The sequence below is a fragment of the Meles meles genome, chromosome 8 (genome assembly GCF_922984935.1).
Source record: "Meles meles chromosome 8, mMelMel3.1 paternal haplotype, whole genome shotgun sequence".
In the NCBI taxonomy this organism is placed as follows: Eukaryota; Metazoa; Chordata; class Mammalia; order Carnivora; family Mustelidae; genus Meles; species Meles meles.
The window spans coordinates 75770781-75791211 of NC_060073.1; the positions used below are offsets into that span (position 1 = coordinate 75770781).

Genomic DNA, 20431 nt, shown 5'->3' on the forward strand with positions numbered 1-20431 from the left:
TGAAAATGTTTGAGAAGCATGCATTTTACATGTAAGTGCCAAGTCGAAGTAATTAGAAAAAAAGAAAGAAATGGCAGGAAAAGACAATACATTAACATAATAGCATGATGCAAAATTTAGCTTAGAAATGTTTGCTTTTACTCAAATTCATTCCTAGGCAGCAGCAAGATTTGCCTCTTTTCCCTCTTATGAAAATAGAAACTCCCTTGGGGGATAGTAGGAGTAAGCCAGCCAGTAACCCCCCAAAATCTGGGAAGGCTACAAACCATTTCCTAAGCCTACACAAGTACATGATACACAGATGGCCCGATGAAAAGAACTTCCTATGCCTCAACATTTTTTTTTAGAAGCCAACTATTGTTACAATCTAAACTATGAGATACCCCAAAAAATGATACCCAAAAAATATGATATTTAAAATAAGAACAAATATGAATACACAACCTAAACTTAAAAAATGAAGACCTATTTCCTAAGAAGTATTGATAGCATTTGTCTGATAAGCACAGAGATTAGAAACAAGGGATTTTCCACTGTTAGCCCAGGTAATATGCAGAGGGAGGTGAAAAGGGCCCTATTGTTTTTGACCCGACAAAATGCATGGATTGTTTCCTTCTGCTTTTGGTATTTCTCTTCCAACAACCTTTGTCATTAGTACAGCCCCCCTCCTCTTCAGAGCTAAAGAAAAATAGCCACCATGACCTTACAGATTAGACTCAGAACAGAGCTGGCAATATAGTCTTTATCAGAAAACCACTTCAGCCATAAGCATTTCTCCTTTTTCTTTAATCGCTATAACTTCCTCTTCTCCAGCTTCACCTTCCAAATAAGAGTATGCCAAAACAAAACAACAACGACAACAACAAGACGGAGGAAAAGAGAATCTATCTATATACTATAAAGTACTTCTCAAGCTAGATCACAAATGCTAGCTGTAGATCAGGTGTTTTTTCACTCTTTCAACAAATTTGCATTGGGTTACCCTGTATCCCAGACACTGTGCTATGAATGCATCTTTTTCTTAATAGTTTATTTTTTTTATAAACATAGAATGTATTATTAGCACCAGGGGTACAGGTCTGTGAATCGCCAAGTTTACACACTGCTGTGAATGCATTTTTGGAAGGGCTCCTGGACCTTTTGGTTAGAAGTCAGGAGGCATTAACCAAATAATCTAATAGCACTGGTGTGGAAGACAGTACACAGGCACAGATAAGAGGGAAAGGTCAAGAAACAACCTAATAGGAAGGGTTAATGAAGCCTTCTCAAGAAGTGAGTGACATTGAATGAGGTGGGAAAGATGAAAGGAGTTACCCAGGCAAAGAGAGGCTCAGGCATTTGGAGTGTGAATTAGTAGAAGAAGCAGAGGTTGGTTCCCAAGGCGAACAGACTAGTTTATGCCAAGACCCAAAAGAGGGAAAGTGAGAAAGTATCAAGTAAATAGGTACATAAAATTTAATGAAATTGTTTATGAAAGAACTTCTAGAACTATTAATATGTTAAGAGGCTCTATGAAGGGACACCTGGGTGGCTCAATGGGTTAAAGCTTCTGCCTTCGGCTCAGGTCATGATTCCAGGGTAATGGGATCGAGCCCCGCATCAGGCTCTCTGCTCAGCAGGGAGCCTGCTTCCTCCTCTCTCTCTGCCTGCCTCTCTGCCTACTTGTGATCTCTGTCAAATAAACAAATAAAATCTTAAAAAAAAAAGAGGCTCTATGAATTTCTAAGTGATATATATCAAACAGTATTTTCCAAACTATTTTAGGTCATAGAAAATTGCTTTTTCTTTCCTTTTTTTCTCAGAGGATTTTCAAAGGACCACATTCTTTTCTGAGACCTGAAGAAGTAGCCTGGAAGAAGCAGAAGGAATAAGGAAAAATCTTTTCTTGACTGACAAAAGTAAAAAAGAACGAAAACTGGGAGGAATATAGAACTCTAGGCACTCAAACTTTTGCCTCCATCCAATGCACCCATGAACTTGAATCTTCTGAAACAAGCCTGCACTGGACTCAAGGCCTTAGTGCTGAGGGCTCACCAGGCTGTCTCCAGAGTCAGGGGAGAGGGTGACGGTCCTTAGCTACAGCAGGCTGCTTGCTCTTAAGGAGACTCAGGAGTGCTGTATACCCAACAGAGCCTCACTGAAGTGAGGAGCTCGGCTGTCTCCCCACCACCCAGGCAAACACATCCTATTTCCCAAAGTAGGCACTAAACCGTTATTAGTTCTCCAAGAATAATGTACTCTTGTTCCCATTCTCACATCTTAGGATTCCATAGGGGAAAAAAATAATAATCTTTCATTCATATGACAAAAAGGTCAAACATCAGAGAATATTCTTCCATCATTTTAGCTCTTGAATAACTTGTTTTATCTTTATATCACTATCTGAACCTCTTTTTTTAAAAGATTTTATTTATTTATTTACTTGAGATTGAGAGAGAGTGAGAGACAGCATGAGCAGGAGGAGAGGAAATGGAGAGGGAGAGGCAGACATTTCCGCTGAACAGGGAGCCCGAAGTGGGACTCAATCCCAGGACCCTGGGATCATGACCTGAGCCAATGGCAGATGTTTAACCGACTGAGCCACCAGGCATCCCATATCCTACCTTTTCTTTCAATTCATATCCAAACCCTATTATTTGGGAGTGGATGACTACAAATACGGAAAATAACTATGAATTTGAAAATGACTCAAATTCTCTTTCAAAGCTCTCTTCCAGCTCTGCCTGCAGCCAGCCACAGAGCTATCACAGCCCTTGCCCCAATCACCTCTCTACTGCAGGATGGTATTCCGGAGCTCAGAGTAGCCAAAATAATTTCTATGGAAATCCTAAAAGGATTTTAGTTGAGTGGGGAAAAAAAAAATTTTTTTTTTTTTTTTTTTTTTTAGGTGATGATATCCATGAGTTGAACCCTCATACGCAGGCTAGTTGAAAGAGAGGGGTTCCCACTGATGTGAGATCTGGGTCCCCAGAACACAGTTAGGCACTGTGACCCTTCACCTTCTCTACCACCTCCTAAATTCTCCCTTCTCATCGAGTGCACTATAAGAACCATGCAAGAATTATTATAAGGGTACTGTAAGCTGTGTTGGGCAACTACTAACCGAGCATAATGGTTCTCAACTGCTGGTAATTCTGCCCCTCCAGCGTTACTTGGCAATGTCTGGAGATATTTCTCATTGTCACAAGTCGGGGGTACTATTGGCAGCTAGTGGATAGAGGCTACCAGTGTTGATAAACACCTTATAATGTACAGGACAACATGCCACATCAAAGAAGTATCTGACCCAAAATGTCAATAATGCCAAGGTTGAAAAGACCTGATCTAGCACAAAGCTCCTTCTCAACATTCCAGGGAGATGGCTTTCTAAGTTTCTGGACGGGTCCCCACTGTTAGAAATGTCTTTATCATATTGAATCAAAATATATTTCTCTAAAACTTTTTACTATTGGTCTTATTTCTACACCTTGGGATCCCAAAGGAAAAATGTCTAATTCTTCATCCACATGACAGATTTTCAAAAGCTGAGACTACTGTGATATCCCCCCAATTTTTCATTTTCAGGTTGAAAAACCACATGTTGGATGTCTTATCCCCACCGCTAAATAAATAAAAAAATAAATAAATCAAAACAAAAACTGTAATTGCAGAAGTGAAAGCAAAAACCCAAATTAAAAGGAAACGTTCTGAGATGATTAAAAATAACAAGAGAGTAGGTACCAAATACTGACCACCTCCAGATACACCCTCTAGGCACAGAACCCATGAGTGACAGAGCTGGGGCTGAACTGTCAAGTTCATGCTCTTTGTGTGACTACTTACTGCCATTTTACATCACATATAATTGTTCTCCTTTTCCCAACTCTGGCCCCTACTTCTGCTTGCTCTTCCGTCTGCTCTGTCCCCTTCCCCAACTTTTACCTTCCTCCCCACTCTGCCTGCAGCTAGCCACAGAGCTATCACAGCCCTTGCCCCAATCACCTTCTTGGGAAGCAGGTCAGGCCACCGGAGCCCTTATGTCCTACAAACCACTCTTTTCTGAATTTCTCCTTTTGCCCTGTGAAAGGACATTAGGACAACTCAAAGACAATAGATCTAGAAGCCTCTTCTTGACATGTGCCATAAGAGAAAAATTCTTAGATTTTCTGTTTTGAGAAACACAAATATTTTTAGTGATAAAATATATGCTAAAAAGTAAGCTATCTTCTCTGTTTGTACTGAAGCTGGGTGTTGAGAACATGGCAGTCCATTACACTATTCTCTCTACTTTTGCGTATGTTGGGAAATATTTTTGTAAAAACAGAAAACAAAAAACCCTCTCTTCTGTGTATTTAGCACTCAGCAGCTACCTTCCTTTTTTATTCCATATTCCATATTCTCTATTTAATGCTATGGTGAAGAAATTATTTTCAAACTAAAGTCTCAAGTCGCACACCTTAAATGTATACAGTTTTTCATTTTTCAATTACACCTCACTAAAACTGGGAAAAAAACAGAGCCTCACACAAAGAAAGATTAACTTCAGAAGTAAATTTCATATGACCCCAAGAGTAGTCCAAACTCTTTAAATTACTTAAGGACAAACGTACATGCACACTTTCTCCCTGTTACATTCTTCCCCTTGTTTTTAAAGTTACTAACTTCATGTTTATGGGACGCATACAGTCAGAGAAATGGAAATGTATCTTATAACTACCAGAACCAAACACGGTGCTTCTGACAATAGTGGATGCGATTGTGTGAGAATGCCTTCATGATTCAGCGGAAACATCCCACAAGCAGCTTTGTTTGTCATATTTACTTGTCAAGAATCCTAAGGTCTCCTGGAACTAGGACAATATTAAACCACATTATAACGTATGTACATCCTAGAGCAGTGAAGGGCACGATATGCCTATTTGGCTCTTGGTGATGACTGGGTCCTGGACTCTGAAGTCCTGACTTTGAAGCCCATGAGGGCAACTAAGTTTTCACTGTTCCTCATAACAACACATTTCCCCTCTCACTCTAGCTAGTCGCCCACATGGCTCCAGATGAAAGGGTGTCTGGACAATACTCATCTATGTTCAGATTGAAGGAACAGTAATGGTAAGTTAATTTCTTCCTCAAGGTAAGTCAGTGCTGCCATCTGTCTTGATAAAATGGAATGCTGTCAATCATTTCACTAGATGCTAACCCACCTTTCCTTAATCAATATAAATATATAAATAAATATATTTAATTAATTAAATAATTAAAAAATATAAATATAAATAAGTTTTCTACCTACAAACAGATGCAAAATTTGAAGGAATTGAAGCAAAAATATATTTTTCCTTTAAAGAAATGCTGTTGAACAAATCATGTGTTTTTTTTCTCTAACCACTGGACACTTCCTTCCTGTTTCTTTTATCCCTTAAATATAGATTTTTTGGGCCTGTCTTCACAAGTACATGTTCTTGAGGGGCAAATTCACAATGAAAATAAAAATGATAATAATTGTTAGCATATATTTACATGTACCTTGCACCTTCTCTCTTCCAGGATTTGTTCTATATGCTTTACTTGTGGGAGTTTACTAAAACATATGACATACCTCGGAATAGATACAGTTTTTATCACAATCTTACTCTGAGGAAACAAATGCACAGAGAGATGAAGTAACATGGCCAAGGTTTTTAAGTTTTCAAGCTAACACATCAAATTTGAAAACGGTTGTTATTCTTGGAGCGCCTGGGTGGCACAGTCGGTTAAGTGTCCAACTCTTGTTTTGGCTCCAGCCTTGATCTCGGGGTCATGAGCTTGAGCCCCACGTTGGGCTCCATGCTCATCACAGAGTCTGCCCCTGCCCAGCCTCACTCAAATAAATAAATCAATCTTGAAAAAAAAAAAAAAGTGCTTGCCATTCCCTGCATAGTCCCACCCCTACATTCCAGCACTTAAGCACCCAGTGATTTTTCTGTCCCCCCATCTGTTCAATTTTATTTGCGTATCTTAAGCATATATTTAAACATGTGGGTCCTGTTCTTACTTTTGCTAGAAATTGGGAAAAAAATCTCAAGTCTCCATCATCAGTGGGAAATATTAAATAAATTACAGTATATCCTACTGTGAAATATTAAGCAGTTATTAAAAAAGAATGAAGCACATGCAAATATAGTAACATGGAAAGTTGTCCATGATATATTGCTGAGTGAAAAGAGCAAATTATAAACCAAATGATGCAGCAAACAAATGTCAAACATCTATATATGTCTAAGTACATAGGAAAATGTCTAGAAGAATATATGCCAAATTCTGGAGAAGAAAGAAGATTGAAAAGTGGGAGAAATGAGAAAAGGTAAATTGTTTACTTTTTAATAATAAGCTCATGCTGTATTTATAATGCAAGAAAGAATGTTCAACAATGTCTGATAAGCTAAAAATATTTGGTGAAGCCATTACTTAGCTAGATCTGTCCCCCAGCCATTATTTATCCATTTTGCTTTTTCAATTTTATTTTCCTCTTCTTCCCTCACACACAGTCTGGGCACCAGTTACAATAGGCTTTTTCTTTTCTAAACACTGCTTGGATTTTCTTATACTTCCACCTCAACTCAGAGTACCCTCTTTGCCATTAAATTCCATATCTCTAAAAAAAAATCATACATAATATATTTTGGTACAATTTCATAAAAGAGAAAATGTAAATACCCAGGAAATTTTCTGCATTTTGAATCATCAGGTTTTAATGCATTTTAATATTTTGCTTCCTGAATGGTAGTGTCCAAAAATAATAAAGAACTACAATGTTTCTGAATAGATGTTATTACTTTGTATAAAAAAATGGCTTACTTAAACATTTAGGATATTGTGATGACCTTGAATGATTTTTAGGATAAGGTAGAATATACACACAAAAGAAAAAGTTGCATGTCACTCTAAAAAATTTTAAGAATCAAAAACAAGTTTCTTACCATTGTGAGGGTAAATGGATGGTTTTCTAATGCAGACACACTGGGACAATGTAGAATAATATACTAAAAAACAACAAACATAATTTTTTTCTTTTTTTCAGTTTTTTAAAATTTTTAATTTATTTCTTATTTTTTATAAACATATAATGTATTTTTATCCCCAGGGGTACAGGTATGTGAATCGCCAGGTTTACACATGTCACAGCATTCACCATGGCACATACCCTCCCCTATGTCCATAGCCCCCTCCCCCTCTCCCAACCCCCCTCCCCCCAGCAACCCCCAGTTTGTTTTGTGAAATTAAGAGTCACTTATGGTTTGTCTCCCTCCCAATCCCATCTTGTTTCATTTATTCTTCTCCTATCCCCCTAACCCCCCATGTTGCATCTCCACGTCCTCATGCTTAGTGAAATAAGTCAATCAGAGAAAGACAACTATCATATGATCTCCCTGATATGAGGATGTGGAGACAAACATAATTTTTAAATGACCAGAAAAGAAGTGCAAGTATTCTAATGATGGCATGAATACTAATTTTTTAAAAATTATATAAAGATAGAGAATTTGGGGTGCCTAGGGGGCTAGTCAGTGAAGATCTGACTCTTGGATTTCAGCTCAGGTCATGATCTCAGGCTTGTGTGACCGAGTCCAGTGTCCAGCTCCACACTGGGCCTGCTTAAGAGTCTCTCTCTCCCGAGTCAAGTATCATATGGTTTCACTTATTTGTGGAGCATAACAAAGAACATGGAGGACATGGGGAGATGGAGAGGAGAAGGGAGTTGAGGGAAATTGGAAGGGGAGATGAACCATGAGAGACTATGGACTCTGAAAAACAACCTGAGGGTTTTGAAGGGGCAGGGGGTGGGAGGTTGGGGAACCAGGTGGAGGGTAATAGAGAGGGCACGTATTGCATGGAGCACTGGGTGTGGTGCAAAAACAATGAATACAGTTACGCTGAAAATAAATTAAAAAAATAATAATAAAATAAATAAATAAATAAATAGTAAAATATTTAAAAAAAAAAGTGAGTCTCTCTCTCCCTCCCCCTCTGCCCCTTCCCCCTTTAAAAAAATTAAAATAAATACATACATATATAAAAGTTGCTGAACACTGACTCACCTGGCCAGGTCTTGCTTTAAAGTTTTCTTTGATCATTCGGATTTCCATGACATCTGAGGGGTGACTTATGACCGAGATGATGGTAACTGGTTTATTGCTCCGGATACACCTGTAAAGTCTTTCAGCACAATATAGGCACAGGGGTCCAGAAATCCAAAGCCAAGTCTGATGGAGAATTTTAAAAATATACTTTAAGAAATATTTGTGTTGTAGAAATATTTATATCCTGCTCAGTTGTTAATTTCATACATAACAATAATGGCATTATAATCTGTATTTTAAATGATAAAATGCAAAGAAAAACCAGTAAAAAAATAAAAACAAACTGAGGGTTTTGGAGGGGAGGAGGATGAGGGGTTGCAGCTGGTGGTGGGTATTATGGAGGGCACGTATTGCAAGGAGCATTGGGTGTGGTGCATAAACAATGAATTATGGAACACTGAAGAGAAAAAAAATAAAATGAAAAAAAAATGGGGCGTCTGGGTGGCTCAGTGGGTTAAAGGCTCTGCCTTCGGCTTGGGTCATGATCTCAGGGTCCTGGGATCAAGCCCCACATCAGGCTCTCTACTCAGCGGGGAGCCTGCTTCCCCCTCTCTGTCTCTGCCTGCCTCTCTGCCTACTTGTGATCTCTGTCTGCCAAATAAATAAATAAAATATTTTAAAAAAATAAGATGCTCACTGCAACTTATTCAAACAAAACTAAATATAAAAATAAAATGTAATGTGACACATCAATAGGTATGTCTACTTTGTTTCAAATTTCTTCCTGTGCATATGGAATAAATACATAATGAATGGATATAAAATATCTTCATCTAAAAAGAAAAGACAGAGAAGTTAAATGCTCAAATAAATCTGAAGACAGTTTTAGAAAAAAATGTGCCAGTCCAATATTTGTTAAAAAAAAAAAAAAGAAAATCCTGGATATATGTATGATTGTTTTTATTTTAAGGTATTAAAATGTTTTAATTCCCAGGAGTAACTGGAATTCTTCCAAATTTTAGGTAAGGTTTTTTTTAGGTTTTTTTTTTTTTTTACATCTATTTATTTATTTTTTACTTGAGTGTAGTTGACCCAATGTTACATTAGTTTCAGGTGTACAACTTAGTGATTTGACAAGTTTATACATTATCCTATGTTCACTAAAGTATGGTTACCATCTGTCCTATTACATCATTATTACAATATCATGGACTGTTTTTCTTATGCTATACATTTTACTCAACCTTGGTTATTTTTAATGCACGTAATATACATGCATAATGTACACACACACAATGCATATACAATATAAAATATGTATATGAATTATTTTAAAATATAGGCTATCCTAAGCATTTGTTTACAACTTACTTTATATAATAAAAATAATATGCACAGAAGGTATTATATAGAATTTGGAAAGTGTGACGATTTTGCATGCATGCTGGATGGATAGCCCCGATCCCAGGATAACCCACTGCATATGCTCAGAAGTAGAGAAGCCTGTCCTGTGTGACCGATCCTTTTCCTAGAACTGTATACCATATTTCCCCCAATCCTGAGGGACCTCTGACCCAAACTTATTTTAATGGTTACTTTTTAAAACCTTGTTTACATAGCTATTTCAGATCTTTCTCCTTCCACACAGATGGATCATGCCTTTTCCTGATATTTAGTTGGTTGCTCTGTGGGTCATAGGCATCACAAGACAAGCCCTGTAATGCAGCAGGCTTGCACCTTTGGGACAGGCACTTACCCTCTGAGCATTAAGTTCCACATAAGTAAAACAGAAGTCACAACACCTGTCCTGCCTAACAGATAGCACTGTGTGAAGCCAAGAAATCTGAGAAATTGTGAAGTCTATGAGAAACCTAGAGGATTATTATTAAAAATAAACACAAGACTAACATATTCATTCCAAAGTCATTTACAAATTCAATCTACTTTTGGACTATTCTTTCTTCCCTTCTGAAAAGAAACATTTGACATCACTGTCCCATAGGCAAAGAGTGTTAATTTCCACATGGGCAGCTCCCATACCCACATGGGAAGATTAGGGCCCTTATGGAACCACTCACTGGGTATTTGAGTAAGCAGTTTTCCAAGAGCAAGTGTTTTCGTCAAAGACCTAGTTTTGGACTCTACTTCTGCCTATATTAGGTTGTAGAGTTTGCTCAAGGTATTTTATGTATTTAAGTCACAATTTCTTCATCAGAAAATTAAGGATGATAGTAATTGCTTCAATGGGCTATTGTGAATATTAAAAGAAATTATGCATGCAATACATTTTAGCACAGTACCTAGCAGATGATACCATGCATTCAATAAATTGATTTTATGATTTATCATTTATTATATACATAATATCATAATACCATAATATTATGCTATACCATGATAATAATTACAATTAGTACTAGTTCTTTTGCTATTGCTTTTATTATTCAACCTATTTTTCTCATGGATAGGGAAAATATTTTTGTCACTTCTCCTCTGGCCAGCACCAGTACCACAGTATGCAAAGACTGCATGGCCATTTAAGGAGGAATTTTCTACATTCTGTAATATCGTAGGTCTTTTTCCTTGACCTGCCAGCTGCCTTTAATGGAAAAATGGGTGCTATCTCACAGTTGAAACATCCTGAAATGTTCTATAATTCCTCTATAAACCTTCAAAATGTGTTTAAATACAATGCTGATCAATAATTATGAAAATATGGACTCTGAGGAGACCAAAAAAAAAAAAAAAAAAAAAAATATGGACTCTGAGGAGACCAAAAAAAAAAAAAAAAAAAAAAAAAAATTAATCTGACCTGTGGAAAATTAGCTTGAAATCTGGGCTCTTCCATACAAATGTTCATGGATCTGTTTTTGGTCTGTTCATCTCGTTCTGAAAGTCCTCCAGGGAAAGATTCATGAAAATGTTCCAAGCTGTGGTCTGGTAAGTGAACATTCTGGTACCGGGTTCCATTAGGATTGATGCAGCCAAGAGGGTGGGTATCTAAATTAGCTTGATACTTCAGCACCCCTCTGAAATTAAATTAAGGGGAAAAAAGGAAGATGAAAATGAAATTGAAATCAGAGGACATAGTGTGAGAAAACAGCCTCTTTTTCTTATTAACTTTCCATAGTATTTATCTGAAAAGTGCTCTTCATATATCTTACTTAGGAGCAATTGAGAAATCCTACAACTTTTAATGAATTCTTTACTATGGGACTAAACCAAGAGTGTTAGCCCTTAAACAAATACTACAAATACATGGCAAGGAAGAACATATCAATCTTTCCAATTATTCTTGAATTTCACAGCCTTTATTTCAACTCTACTAGGCATGCATACAATTATATGCTACTTTTCACTTCAATATATACTATAATAATGAGTATTTTTGCTATATCTTCAAACACAAATGGGAAAGTATAGGGATCATATTTGATTTGACTGAGACTGGATAAAATAGGCATTGCTGATTTACAGAGATATTTTATACAAACATAGTAAGAGGAACTGGAAGCTTGCAATTCCTTTGGTCTGAGAATAATTAATATGCAGCAATTAGATCCTACACATGTTTACTTTTCAATTTCTCCTTAACCAAGACCACATAAAAGACTCTAAGATAATTAATCAGGCAGGAAAGCCAACAACCCTAAAATACCATTCTGATTGTTTCATATTCTGTGACCTAAGATCACCATTCAACTTTCTGTGTTTTGTGTTTTTATTAATGAAAAGTTAAGAAAGATCTACCTCATGGGGATAATGCATCAAGTGATAGATTGTGCAGAACATCAAAAAAGATCCCCACTGCATAAGTAAATCTTGAAGAAAAATTAAGATTTTGAAAGCTTTGGAAATTTGACAGTGTACTTTATTTTTATTTTAAAGATATTCAAATTTTAGCATCCAAAATTACTTTTCCTGGTTAGCCAAGAACATATTTTTAAATTACTCTTCAAGTTACCAAATAATTAACTTTAGTATATTACAAAAAGTATATTTTAAGTATACCACAGCTATTATGATTTTATAAATGATTTTATAAATACAGTATTTTGAAACAACAAAAATTATAACATGAATAAAAAGACTGAAGAATATATGAAAATTAGAAAAGCACTGACCAAGGCAGTTTTTGCTGGAATTCACCATCTACTCAACCTGACCATTCTCCTTTTGGTTATGTTCATTCCTTTCCTCTCCCCTTTAAGTATTTTATTTATTTATTTAAGAGATAGAGCAATCAAGAGCACACAAGGAGGGGCAGATGAAGAAGGAGAAGCAGACACCCCATTGAGCAGGGAGCCCAAAGAGGGGCTCGACTCCAGAACCCCAGGATCATGACCCAAGCCGAAAGCAAGTGCTTAACCAACTGAGCAGCCCCCGGTGCCCTCTCTCTTCTTTTTATATTACTTTCTTCCTTATAACTAATCATAATGAGATTATACAGTATAACAAATACTATGTGCTCATTAGAGAGACATTAGACAGCACAAAGTATATATTATAGTATGTTTCTAAGTAGCAGGTTGTATTGTATAACATCAATGGCAGCCCACACACCCATTTTTTAAATCAATGTTGTAGATATGGCGTGGGTACAAAATAATGATTACTATAGAAATATGAGCAAAGTACAGAACCCTTCATAGAATTCTAGTCATATAATACAATCACTGTGGTATTATACCTGGAAAGCCTATGAATTTGATTCAGGTCCCATTATAAGTAAAGATTTACCCAAACTTGTTGCTCCTACTGACCATCCCAAGACTGACAGATGGGGAGGCCAAAAATCTCAGGCATTTATTCTACTGGCCTGAAATTAGACAAGCTTGAGCATAATGCACTTGGCACTATTCTAGGTGATTCTACAAAGTTCGATACGAAGTCAGATCTGGTCGCTGAACCTCAAATACTTAAAATCTAGTTTAGAAGACATCTTGGAAGATGCTGAATGGAGGTGAGACCACAAATAACTGGGCTAGAGTATTTTAATAAGACCTCAGTAATGTGCGGTTGAACATCAGGTCCCCAAAGAGCAATTTATATACATTTCACATTATATGCACACCTGCATGAAATATGAATTATTATTCCCATTTTAAAAATTAAGAAACTATTTGAATAAATTAAATAACACCCCTGGGCCATGCAGCTAAGTCGCAGAGCCAATATTTGACCCCAGTTCTGACTCATATTCTACGCTCTTCCCCTGTCACTATGCATCATGTTAGTTCTTTGGATCCTTATAACGCATCTACAGAAAAGATAAGGAGAGGAAGATTAATATTTAAGAAAGGATGTCAGGATTTTTTTAAGCGTTTATTTCTGACTTAAACTTGGAAACAAAATAGTCATACAGGGTAAGTGTTTTGATGCCCATTACGCAGATGAGAGACTTAAAAGACTAACTAAATGGTCATCTAAGCATGGGATTCAGAAACCTCAACTCCCTCATTCCAAAAACCTGTATCATATAAAGTAAATCAGTTAGTTATAGAAGTCTACCTCAAGGAAAGAGATTCAAAATAACAAAAGCCTGGAAATAAAGTCAGATAACGTGTGTGTATGTGTGTGTGTTGGATTGGAAGTGGGTTGCTTACCGTCAAGCAAAGGAATGCTGTTTACTCTCCCTAAGTCTTAAGTGGTCAGGTGGGCAGGACCCCATGTGCTAATAATCCTCAGAATGATAAACATTGTTACTATGTAGTACAAATCTTCACGCCAGCTCAGTCCAACATAGCATTGCTATTCTTGTTGTTTCAAAGGGTATGTAATACTCTAAAATCCCTTTTAGGGATGCCTGGTATGTCTCAGTGATGTGGACAAGGAAGATCAGCATTGTCTGGCATATAAACACCGAGCTGCATGTTCCGGAAACCTCAGTTGTATTTGGAAAGATCATATTAAGCTCTAAAAAAAGACATGCATATTACGTCTGTTGAAATAAATTTGATACTAAGGATTCAAAACAATCATAAACAATAAAACCACACATAAGATATAACTCAGTTTTAACAAATGTGCACACAGTAATGTGGAATAAAGAAATGATATCTGATATTTACCTATCAATCCAAATATATTCATAATCTCTACTCTACATTTGTATTAAAAATTCTTCGGAATGAAATTACTATAATGGATACCAAATATAATGTTTTAAGAAATATTATATTCTAAAAATTCCAAGAAATTTTGTATTAGTACAAAACGAATGAGAACTTCTATTTTTTTATAACACAGTGAAAAAGTAAGTTATTGCATTTAACTGGACTTGAAAAATAATGTGAAATTATTGGTTTAGTTAGAAGTATACTTCCTCCTTTTCCAAATCTATAACCAAACAGAGCTGTACAGTTTTGTTCCACACATACATTGGTCTTTAATTTCAGGACGTTGTCCATAGAAAGAATGGAGGGGTCGGGGAAGACCAAGTACAGGGGGAGGACTCTGTACGTTGGTCTCTGACCTGGCTGATCACTGACTGACAGTTGGTCTTGGGCAGATGAAAACTCCAAACATTCTCACTCATTCCAAGATGGGGCAACTGATCTTTACCACACAAGTTTGTTATAAATTTTATGGAAATAGGCAGTAAGGCATGTAGCACCTTACTAGTATGCCCAATACTTATCCTTTCAACATGGAGTTCAAAATTGCCAGTGTCCTTTCATGTAAATCCACCAATATCTCTGCCATCTTATTTAGCCAAATCTAACCTGAGATTCTGTGCTTGTTTTGTTTTGATGAGCGATGTTTTTTTATTTGTTAATCATGGTCTGTCTATAGATCTTTTCTCTCTTATCCTTCTTTCTTTGATAGCAACAATTACAAAATGAGACCAAAAAAACCATTTTCATAGGGTTTTAAGAAGAGGTAACCTACACCATTCAGCTTGAGAGTAGCTTACAATAACATACAGCTCTCAAACTAAAAGGGATTTTTTTTAAGATTTATTCATTTTAGGGGGAGGGACAAGGGAGATGGAGAAAATCTTAAGCAGACACCTGACTGAGCACGTGTGTGTCTCATACATTTATATAACCCCCCATGTCCATACTCACTGCCAAACTCTGTCAGCCTTCTAGCAAGTTTCTGGCACATGGTAGACCTTCAATGCATTTCTAGTGAATTGATTTTAAAAGTAAATAATCACATAATTTGTTTACATATAGCAAGGGCATAGAAGTTAAAATAAAGAGGACATTCTTATGCATACTGTTGTATTTTTCATAATTAAATGATAAATAATTCAAAGGGAAAAACAGGAAGGGAAAAAGATGTTCATGAATGGTAAACAAAGAGTCTTGCCAAGTTAAGATGGTGATGTAGCAGGGGCAGGGGAAGAAGACAGACAACATGGGAATAGGAATGCTAATTACTCATTTTTTTAGTTGTATTATGTTCCAAAGGAGAGATTTTGAAATATCTTTGGAATGTCTAGTGTTCTTCTATCATGAGAAAATAAAAAAGATTTTATGGTATTTCTAAAGACATGATTGTGAATGCTATTGTTTTGGTACTCATAGGATTTCAAGACGTCCTTTCAACACTCAGCAGAGTTCCAAAATATAGGTTCCTTTCTTTTTTGCCTTTTCTCCTCAAGAGGCATTATAGTTATACTACCATGTTTTTAATGACAAAGTCATAGAAAATAACATAGTACACAGAATAAATCTCAGTTACAACAGAGAAATCATAAAAATATTTTATGGCAAAAATTAAATAGTACAGAATGCCATGTGTGCTGAAAGGAGAGTCACAAAATCATTCGTACTTGAATTGCAGGTTAAAAATATCTAACAAATGCAGTGTCACTTATGTAACATTTATGTTTGTGATTTTAATCCTTTTTTAAAGTAGAGAAAAAAATCCTTGCCCCATGAGAAACCTACTTTTTTCCTAGTATTCTATAACACAAAATGTTTCTTTACAGAAAAAATAGAACAACCTGTTTCTGACTGTTCTTTTTACTTTGCTTCAATACCAAAAAAGAGCTTAAGAAAACACACCCAAATTCGTTATGCCGAAACCCACTGGAATTTACTGACTTCTGTGGAATCCACTAGAATGGACACTACTTAAGGTCAAGGATTCATCCTTTGTTTCGGCCATATTGCTGGTGCCCAGAACAGTGTCTATACTCTATAGCAAGTGTTCAATATATATTCATTGAATGACTTCATGAATGGCTAGAAATATACATACAACTTCTTGTTTGGATTGCTGTTCAAACACATGATTGAGGGGTCATCTGGCTTTAACAGACACAGAACGGGGTTTGAACTCATAATCCAACTCTGAAAAACATGTCTATATTTTAGGAAATGGCATTTATTAGTAATGCAAACCATGTATACACATTCACCTTTGTAAGAAATACCATTAAATCAGTCTGCAATTTACGTCATCCTTCTCCACCCTCAAGTATTTCTAAATTCACCCTGAGATCTCAGCCATGCTCTGACCCTGACCCTATTTTAATCTAAGCAGACAAGTTATCAAGTGAGTTAAGTTGTCAACCTACTTGTTAATAGCATGTAGACATGGCATGCTTTCCTAAGCTAAGGATCCAACATATATCAGGGAACCTCTAAGCATCTGAGTACGTATCAGATCAAAGCTTTCACTCCCACCCCACTTTGTCTGGTCTAGACAGGTCCTTGCCTCTTCATTCTTTCCTAGGCGCTTGCTACTGATACCTGAGGGAACTCACATTCCACAGCTTGACTGGAGCACATACTGTCTCTAGCTCTTGCTGATGATGTTTTCCAACACACAAGACTGGACAACGCAGACAGCACCAACATCATGGGAATGTGACCTTTGCAGTTCATGGAACCATGCTCTTAGAAAGGCCCCATGATTGGTCCAGCACTCTGTTGTCACCGTCTTGAAATGCTTAATAATTTTTTTTAAAGATTTTATTTATTTATTTGACAGATAGAGATCACAAGTAGGGAGAGCGGCAGGCATAGAGAGAGAGATAGGAGGAAGCAGGCTCCCTGCCAAGCAGAGAGCCCAAGGCGGGGCTCGATCCCAGGACCCTGGGATCATGACCTGAGCGAAAGGCAGAGGCTTTAACCCACTGAGCCACCCAGGCACCCCAAAATGCTTAATAATTTTTTAAAAGATTTTGTTATTTATTTATTTGACAGAGAGAGATCACAAGTAGGCAGAGAGGCAGGCAGAGAGAGGGAAAGCAGGCTCCCTGCTGAGCAGAGAGCCCGAGTGGGGCTCGATCCCAGGACCCTGAGATCTTGACCTGAGCTGAAGGCAGAGGCTTAACCCACTGACCCACCTAGGCGCCCCTAAATGCTTAATAATTTTTTATGAAAGGGCCTCACACTTTCATCTTACAGTGAACCCTGCAAATTAAGTAGCCAGCCACAGACACTATGCAGTTTCCAAAACTAAACCTTGGAGCCTAAGAACACAGGATCAAGATCGGAACATTCCTTAAGTGCATAAAGTTAAATAGGTCATTTTACGAACTTTCTCAGCTGAAAAAGTGAGATAGTTCCTGTTCCTCTCTACTCCATGGATATATAAAGTAAAGGACTTTGACCTCTCAGGAAGAAAAAATGTGTAAGCATCCGATATTTTTTAGTATATCCTTTGCTTTCAAGCCTCACTAAAATGGTGGTGGGAATAAAAGAATGATTTCACAGTTCAGAAAAACACTAATGTACTAAAGATATTTCTTGAACTTAGCCCTTGTTCTTCTCCTTCCTCCTCAAATTTGTTACCCTTCACCCAGCCAGGACCACTTGTTATTATGAATAAGATCCAGGAGGAAAAGTGAGATTAAAATTATGTGAGAAAGTATTTGGTCTGAAACTCACTATTCCTATCCTCAAAGTAGGAAAGAAATATACTTAACAATTTGGATTAAAACCTTGTGAACAAAAGTAGCTTCCAACACAAGTGAATTTATGTACATGAAAATGCTCTGTATATCCTACATCTATCTACCCAGGCATATGGAATCCTTAAGGGAGAAAAAGCCACATGACCTCAATACCTACTACCACCACCTGCTTCCAAGATAAAATATCAGCAAAAGTACATAAATCATAAGAGCTTAGTCCAGAACTGATATACAGAAAAATCATTTTTTTACACAAAAATGAAAATCAATCCTATGAATGGGAAATTAGAAGTGGAGAGAAAAACACATCATAAGGACCATAGTTGCATAGAATACTATGTTATTAACATATGGAAATATGTAAATATTATGTGACAGAGATTTTAATTGCAGATAAGAAAGACTTAGACCTTTAGGAATCGTATCCACTCTATATATTCGGGTTAAACAATTCAAAAGCCAAAAAGTGAAAGAAAACAATGAGATGAAATTATTTTCTTCTGCAATCCAAAGAATTTTTAGCCACAGAATTACACAAAAATCCCCAACAAAATATGTGCCAATCAGCAAGATGACCAAAATAATCAAGTCTTAAAGACTAATTCCTCTGGCACAAGAATATTCTTACTCATAGTGCTAGTTATTAATAAGAACTTATTACCCAGGAACATAAGTGACGGTCCCCAAATGGGAATCCAAATACACTGAAACAAATGTGTAGATTATTTCTTATTGTTATCTGCAATGTTTTGATAATTGGGGAGACCTGGAAGGGCCTAGAAGGACAACAAATTCCTAGCCAAAAGCCAATTAATACAGCTCCACTTAATCCAGCACACACTCAATGGTGACTTGTGACACGGATTCCATTGATAAAGATGGGTAAGAAACATTCTGGCCCTCAAAAACAGTATAATTAACCTAGACTATATCACTGCTGTGTTGTCTTTTCTCTTTCATATTGGAACTCAAAGATCCATAATGGGGTAGGCAGAAGAGAGCACTAGACTAAATTCTACCATTCAATCACAACTCTAGCTGCAACCCAACTTCTCCCTTTTATTTAAGATTTTACATAGTGTGTCTTATTCTGTACTCCTGGATATACAGTATTTATGGGAATTACTCTCTTCCCTCAGGATACTTTCAAGGAGTATATATACATAAGTTCTTTTTTTTTTTTTCTGTACAATTCCTATTCTCCTTAATCTATGTTGTGAGCAATGACAGGAATGAAGACTGGTAACAGATTTTGAAATATGTGGACCCCCTGTCTGCTGAACAAAGAGCCATATACACACAGTGTAACAAGAATACCGGTAAGAGTATCTCCTCCACTGTATTTTTATTAGCTCTAGTCTAGAACCTAGCTTTTTTCATTGTTATTTTCAAGTCACCTGGAAGAATTTTGGGTGTTAATGCACCACATAGATATAATTTTATTATTAGAATTATTATAAAGTTTTATTTATTATATACCATAACAAGGTTGAATGTTGTAAGAAACATTTATAAAACAACACAAAATTTTTTTTCATTTTCTTCTTACTGTCTTCTCGGAGGATTAAATTTCTTCAAAACCTTGAATCTACGTAACTTGTAACAAAATTGAATTTCTTACTCAAAACCCACAAAATACACACAAACACTCACTAACTTTTATAGATAAATTGGACAGTTACTCCAGAGTTTCACATGACATGAATATATTTCTTTCGTAAGCAAAGTGCCTTCCAAGCCATGAATAAATAACTCATTAATTCAAGAAAAGATTAGAAATTAAATGTGTAGATACTGCAGACAGACTGTGGGCCAATCCTTAGTCTTAGCCTTAGGCCCTAACTAGGTGGTTTTGAATAACAATTTAAAACCATTTATATTTAATCATTTAATTTAACCTTCTGTGCCTCATTTTCCCATTTGTAAAATGAGGTATATAAGAATAGTACTTACCTCATAGTGCTAGGAGATTTAAAAAAAAACAAAAACAAAAACTCTGTGTGCATGTGGGGGGTATTTATGTATATATGAATGTGTGCATAAATTAGTGCTAAGAACAGTACCTGTCACATACTGAATTATTATATAAACCTTGGAAATTATTATGATGAGTATTACTATTACTCTCTAAAATGATAATGTGATTGACAGATTCAAAGCTATATTTATTAGGTAAGTTCTCCTTACAGAACCATCATGTGAGAAGAAAATTGTCAAAGTGTTTCTTATTTTCCCCACAATCTATTGTTTTGAACTCTGGATAAAACTGAAGAGGAGATATAAAATGTATAAATGTAATATTATAGCTCTCTAGTAAAACTCTAGCTTTAAAAGGTTTCATTCAGTTCAGATATTTTTGGGCCACGTACAGCCTTGTGAATCTAATGAAAGCTAAAAGTGTGTGTGTGTGTGTGTGTGTGTATAATATATTAAATATAAATATATATGCATATATATATTTACACACACACAGGGGCTTATATTCAGGAACTCATGGATCCCAGCAATAATTCAATGA

At 36.3% G+C, this 20431-nt stretch overlaps 1 protein-coding gene across 1 annotated transcript in view; it reads right to left on the reverse strand.

Moving 5' to 3' along the window:
- The window catches only part of NOX4 (NADPH oxidase 4), a 172553-nt gene that overhangs the window by 94379 nt on the left and 57743 nt on the right, over nucleotides 1–20431 (reverse strand). The window contains exons 10-12 of the mRNA XM_046017410.1: nucleotides 10849–11065; nucleotides 8055–8219; nucleotides 6936–6998 (exon numbers count right to left, since the gene is read on the reverse strand). Coding sequence (XP_045873366.1) covers nucleotides 6936–6998; nucleotides 8055–8219; nucleotides 10849–11065 — 445 coding nt within the window. The remainder of the gene's footprint in view (nucleotides 1–6935; nucleotides 6999–8054; nucleotides 8220–10848; nucleotides 11066–20431) is intronic.